General features: G+C 41.5%; 2 protein-coding genes across 2 annotated transcripts; one reads left to right on the forward strand and one right to left on the reverse strand.

The window, feature by feature from the left end:
- Positions 1-1,680: 1,680 nt before the first annotated feature.
- On the reverse strand, positions 1,681-2,467 carry LOC141652582 (uncharacterized). Its single transcript, XM_074460115.1, has one exon. It carries the CDS (start codon positions 2,430-2,432, stop codon positions 1,920-1,922), a length of 513 nt encoding a protein of 170 aa, XP_074316216.1. The 5' UTR covers positions 2,433-2,467; the 3' UTR covers positions 1,681-1,919.
- Positions 2,468-4,955: 2,488 nt separating this feature from the next.
- LOC141652583 (DNA topoisomerase 6 subunit A) lies at positions 4,956-6,555 on the forward strand. The gene has a single exon (XM_074460116.1). It carries the CDS (start codon positions 5,023-5,025, stop codon positions 6,358-6,360), a length of 1,338 nt encoding a protein of 445 aa, XP_074316217.1. The 5' UTR covers positions 4,956-5,022; the 3' UTR covers positions 6,361-6,555.

Consider the following 6,555-nt stretch of genomic DNA (forward strand, 5'->3'; position numbering starts at 1 on the left):
TGTCCCTCCAAATCTTTCCTTTGTTGTAGGGAAACCATTTGCTTTATAGGAGGAAATGAAGGGATCTATTTTCCCTCCTTCCAAATCCCTCCACCTCCATCTTAATATCTAAACAAATGAAATTTTCCTCCTCCAAATCTCTTTCCTCCCTTACTCTCCAAAGTCCAAATCCCTTTATCCAAACGAAGGGTAAATGTGAACTTCAATCCTTCCAATCTCATAAGGAGGCGTTCCACGACGATAACCACCACCAAATATGCATCCTGCCAAAGATCATGATCTACAGCCTCCAGAGCTCTAGACCATCTATACTCTAAAATACACCTATTGGTAACAAAGCACAAGAAGAACCTAGTGTTCTGTCACTCTTTTCTGGCTGAAGACTAGGAAGAGAGAAGGAACACGAAGATCATCAAATAATACACACTCTGCTAACCTAACAACCAGTACTTGACAATCTGTATGAATGAACCAAACACAGCTCAGAAAGAGTTGATAGTCAAAAACTCTCTCTAGGAAAATAATATAAAGACTAGAAACAGGAATGCCATAGGATGACTATAAATATGTGAGAAACACAGCATTGCTTTTGCCACAAACAATCGCTCTACAAGCTCTCATGCACACAATAAAAGTGGAATTGCAGAAAGAAGGTTGAGACTTGAGAACTCCCAAAGCAGCTAACGGATGCCTCAGCCACTTAGAAGTTCAATAACAATTTGAACACCCCCAATAGATGTGCAGGTCAAATCACTTAGAGAGTGTAATTTCACTGAAGCTTTACATTCTAAAATAAACGAGTAATTATTATTAGTTTCTAACACAAGTCCCATGCTTCTAATCTATCACTGACCCTTTGATCGTATACACATAAAGGAGGCAAAGTGGAGGCAGGGGAGGGGAATACAAATATACAATGGAGTACTGTCATTTTCCTATTATGTGTTTGTTTGGATGAACGGAAAGGGATACGATAATATACATTCCCTTGTTTGGTTAGCAAATAGAATTGGAGGGAAACGGAGGGATCAAAATCCCCCCTCCCAAACCCCTCCCCTCCTCATCCATCCTAAGTTGTATCCAAATAAAGCGTAAATTTGCCCTGAGTTGGATAATATTTGAATTGTAAGGAAAAATGCATACCTTCACTAACCTTCCCTTTCGTTCCATTTTTCCCCTCCCAGATCCCTCTCTCAATGTAATGGTTTAGTCCTTACTCAGCCTACTCAGCCCCTCTTACATGACTTACCATTCACCATTGTCCATTGGTAAGTAACTAAACATAAGAGAAAAACACACGGAATAACTTCAATTCAAGATCCTTTCAGCTTCTCCTTCATATGAGTAATTCTTTACATCTCTACTAATTGCTAACACACCACGACCAACCCCGCCTTCAATCCCTATACGCTTACCAATTCAAGGCTGTTCACTAGCTCATTATCAGAAATCAACTACAAGCAATCAGTTACGGAGTAACATACATTTCACAACATGCGATTCATTGGAATGGAGGAAGCAACATTCAATCACTAATCCTCTCTTAACAATCATCTACAAAACACACTCAAACATATTCAAGGTCCAAAATCCTCAATAACATCCTAAATTAAATTCCAAATCACAGCCAAAAATCCAAAAGCTGCACCTACAAGGCTACAACCATTACAATAATCGTCATAACGCAATGTATCATCATTATCATTATTATACGAGTAGCGAAAAACAACAAAACACGTTACAATTTCTCCAATTGCAAACCCTAATAACATAATAGATCTCAAATCACAGCAAAAAAGTTCAAATCTTCATCATAATCAAATACATAATCCGCAATGTATAAGCATCAGCAACATTATTAAACGAGTAGCGAAAAACGACGAAACCACCATACAATTCCCCAATCACAAACCCTAGAATTACGGAGTATCCCAAGCCTTAGGCTCGGGAAGAGCAACAACCATACCTTTCAGGTCATCAGTAAGAACAACCTGACATCCAAGCCTAGCATGCTTATTCAAAACGCGATTTCGCTGATTACGAGTAAGAACATACTGCTCATCATACGAAGCAGGAGGAAGTTTCTGGAGCCATTCCTGAGCAATATGAACCTCGCATTCAGCAGAACACGCGTCGATATCTTCGAGACGATGCGAAGCCGGATCGATAAGACCGTGGTTGGTTAGCGCCTTGAGGAGGGTGTGACCTGTGAGTCCGATGATTTCTCGTTTGTTTCCGTCGTAATCGATTGCGGAGAGGTTGATGATTCGGTCGGAGACTTTTGCGGTGGTCGGTCTGGTGGTTGGTTCGGTGGCGGTGGCGGTGGCGGTGGTTGTGCTGGTGCGGGTGAGGAGGTGGGTGAGGGTTGGGGTAAAGTGGGTTCGGGTGCGGGTCAGGTGGGTTGAGAGACGGTTTAGTGATCCGATTGCCATTTGTTTGTTGGGGAGTGATTTGGAGAGATGTTGTGGGAATGAGGATCTAGGCTATATACTACTTTGTATACTACCGTCTACGACTAGACCCGGCAAACGGATTAACCGGATTGGCTTGTGACTTCTGGTCGGATTAATTTAAGTTTTAAAGATTTTGGGTAGGGGTAGTTTAATTCGCGTTTGGCATAACTCTCCCTCATAAACACTGTTGCGTTCCTAGGCCTTCAATTTAAAATTTAAAATATCTGGTTAAGCTGGAACAACCTCTTACTTTTTTTTTTTTTGAGACAACCTTAGCTGGCATAAACAAAATAAAACGATATTATATAATGTTTGACTACATAATAACTAGCTAAAAACAAACCGAGGGACATCCGAGACCCCATAACTACTTGATTCCCAACTAACCAGGCTACATTTAGAAATAGTTTAAACGGAACCAGATAGCCAACGTTTCTTGAATGGCGGATGATAATGAGCGTCGAAATGGATCAGACGAGCATCCTTTCTTTTATTCCTCTTGATCACTGCCACCGTCTTTGGGTAACAAAAGCTAAATGTTCCATATAAACCAAAGAATTGGCCTTCAAATTATTAGTAACAACATATGCCCTTCGATCGTGACCCTTGAAGTGTTCCCTCATGTGGCTACGGAGCTTGCTCGAATGCTCCATAACTGTTGCAAAATGAAACTGATCTATCGAAATTTTATTAATAAGGGATGAGTCCAAAGTCACTCGCTGTTTCTTGCCAATTTGATAAAATATGACCTCCTCTTCAACCAGCTCAGCCCTTTCCGTAGACACAAAAGCAAATGTCTGATTACGCGTCCCAGGCGAAGGACCAGAAGGAGGAATTGCTACTTCCTATGAAGTTTCTTCATAGAGAGTTCCCGTATAGGCTTCCTTACGTGAAAGAAGTTTGTGAACATGAACTGTCATCGTGGTTAGAAGCTTTTGGTGGTGAACTTGAATTTCTTTGCCTTGGAGAAATTTTTGATAAGAGCTTGCATCTATCTTTGGGTGGGAATGACCTCCACCTTTCTTGTTAAATTTGAGAAACTTACACCGTGATTTTCATTGGAGCAAGGACTAGGGTTGACTTTCATGTTGGTATCTGAACAAGTCTTATTACTAACATCGTTGCTACCACCCAAATCCATACGATCCAATGATCGTGTAACAAGGAGTGGTTCTTACCTTTCCTGCTCTTGCTAAGAGGATCAAATTGATAGACACATGTGTTGTCAGGTGGACAATTTTCTACCATAACTACATTATCCAGCCCACTGGCTTCTTGATTTTCTATCGAAGAACTAAGGCGGTTTCCTTATCGACCGTTATTAACATCAAAAGAATCCTCCACCATTCGCTTACCATTTTGGTTGAAAACAGGTAGATTTTTAATATCACCTAAATCTCGAAGAATATCCTTATTTTGAGGCTCCATCAAGGCCTCCTCCTCCAAACTGGAGCAAGCCTCCTATAACCTGCACAAACCTTTAAGAGCGACCGCGTTACGAAAGAGAGCTTTAGCATGCCGAGGAAAATAATTCACCACCATAGAACATAGAATTAAAGCCCCTTCAAAAGCTTGAAGCTTAATAACACAAGCAACTAAATTTAAGCATATAGAAATTCCGAGGTTTGCAATAGAATTAAATCAAGGTCTGACCCATCCTTCATAACAGAACACAGAAGTCGACGTGCTTTGTCATAACAAGCACTTGTCTAATCAAAATGATTTTGTCTAAAAAGATCATTACCAAGGTCCTTAAAAGCAGAAGTTATAGAAAGAGAGGACACATTTTTACGGGGATTTTAAACTAGGCTGAAGTCATCATCATCCGCGGATGCTTCGCAACCAGGGACAAACCCAAATAACTCCAGAAAAGCAACACAAGAGCTACTGATTGAAATAACCTGAGGACAAGAAGTAAATCGTAAGATCAAACTAAAATTTCTAAGAGCAAACACACCAGAATTAAATTAACCATTCATTACTTAGAGTGAAAAAAGTGAAAAAAAAAGAATGTATCATCGGTTTCGAAATGGCAAAACGGAGCCTGAAAAGAACCTAGAAGGTACAAGCTCGATGCACCTAAAAGATAAAGATTAAACCACAAACTAAGTAATGAAATCTAAAGAGAAGGTCAGAAAACATAACCGAAAAGGAGATACAGGTGATTGTGGGAGATGAAGAACGGTCTCGGGCTCCTGTAAGAACTAGTTTTGAAAGGAGATGTTATTCTGATTGAAGAGGATGCGGGAGAAGGTGACTCTCGCCGACGACCTATAAGAGGGCGGTGAGGTAGCCGGCGAGAAAGGAGAGGATGTGGAGGAAGGCGGTAAAAATATTAATTTCCTTTTTTTTTAGTAAAACACCTCTTAGTAATTGATCCAACTGCTCATAATCGTCATAGAAAAAGTGTGGTGGCGTTATCATTTCCCTCTTTTTCTTGGGAGTAATACTCCTCTACTTGACTACTCGTATCCGAAAAGCTCATACGTGTAACTCTATCGTCTTCCATATAGACCGTATATTATTCCTTCTACAGCGCACACTACCTTCCCAAGTTCCCATTTCAACAATGTCGGACAAGAGAAAACGCCACCGCGCCGCCGCTACCACCTCCTCCGACACCGACGATGACGACATCAACTCCTCCGACAGCGACACCGCCGCCCCCAAAAAAACCCCACACCTTTCCTCAAATTCCCTCCCTTTCAAAAAACGCCTTAAACCCGACGCCCAAATCCTATCCACTCTCAAAACCCTAGCCACCACTACCGCCGCCGCAACATCCACCCCACTTTCTCTCTCCACCGTCCTCCCCGACTTAGCCGCCACCTGTCGTGAAGTCACCGACCTCTCTCTTTCCTCCGTTCAATCACAAATCGAAACCCTAATTTTCTCAATTACCAAATCGATTCTCTCCGGTAATGGTTTCTCGTTCTCCGTTCCTTCTCGTGCTACTTCTAATCATCTTTACATTCCTGAACTTGATCGTATTGTGCTTAAAGATAAGTCGTCTGTTCGCCCTTTCGCAGCTGTTTCTACTGTTCGTAAAGCGACGATCACCGCCCGAATCCTTGCTCTCGTCCACCAGTTGACGTTAAAGAGTATTCATGTTACTAAGCGTGATTTGTTTTATACTGATGTGAAACTGTTTCAGGATCAGACTCAGAGTGACGCCGTTTTAGATGATGTTTCGTGTTTAATTGGGTGTACGCGGTCTAGTTTGAATGTGATTGCGTCGGAGAAAGGGGTTGTTGTTGGGAGATTGATGTTTAGTGATAATGGTGATATGATTGACTGTACTAAAATGGGGGTTGGTGGGAAAGCGATACCGCCAAATATTGATCGTGTTGGGGATTTCAAGAGTGATGCATTGTTTGTTATATTGGTGGAGAAGGATGCGGCGTTTATGAGATTGGCTGAGGATAGGTTTTATAATCGGTTTCCTTGTATTATTATCACGGCGAAAGGGCAGCCTGATGTGGCAACTAGGTTGTTTCTCAGGAAGATTAAGTTGGAGTTGAAGTTGCCGGTGTTGGCATTGGTGGATAGTGATCCGTATGGGTTGAAGATATTGTCGGTTTATGGATGTGGGTCGAAGAATATGTCGTATGATAGTGCTAATTTGACTACACCTGATATTAAGTGGTTGGGGATTAGGCCTAGTGATTTGGATAAGTATAAGATTCCGGAGCAATGTAGGTTGCCTATGACCGAGCAGGATATTAAGACTGGGAAGGATTTGCTGGAGGAGGATTTTGTTAAGAAGAATCCTGGGTGGGTTCAGGAGTTGGAATTGATGGTTAAGAGTAAGCAGAAGGCGGAAATTCAGGCGCTTAGTTCTTTTGGGTTTCAGTACTTGTCTGATGTTTATTTGCCTCTTAAGTTGCAGCAGCGCGATTGGCTCTGACTCTGCGAGTGGTTGTTGTTGGTTTGTTTTAGAGCCTTAGAGGAGTTGGTTCAGGAAAATGGTTTTATGTGTCTTGTTTGTACTTTTACCTTTCAGAATCGAATGTTATATTACAGTTGTTAGAAACCAAAGGCGGGGAGTTTCTTGTATGTGATCTTTGAGAATTGAATGAAAAACAATGGTTTTCTTGTTGCA

The sequence above is a fragment of the Silene latifolia genome, chromosome 4 (assembly GCF_048544455.1).
Source record: "Silene latifolia isolate original U9 population chromosome 4, ASM4854445v1, whole genome shotgun sequence".
NCBI lineage: Eukaryota > Viridiplantae > Streptophyta > Magnoliopsida > Caryophyllales > Caryophyllaceae > Silene > Silene latifolia.

Bases quoted from the DNA above. Each gene is read 5' to 3' on its own strand.
- LOC141652583 (XM_074460116.1), top strand. From the start codon at position 5,023: ATGTCGGACAAGAGAAAACGCCACCGCGCCGCCGCTACCACCTCCTCC.
- LOC141652582 (XM_074460115.1), bottom strand. From the start codon at position 2,432: ATGGCAATCGGATCACTAAACCGTCTCTCAACCCACCTGACCCGCACC.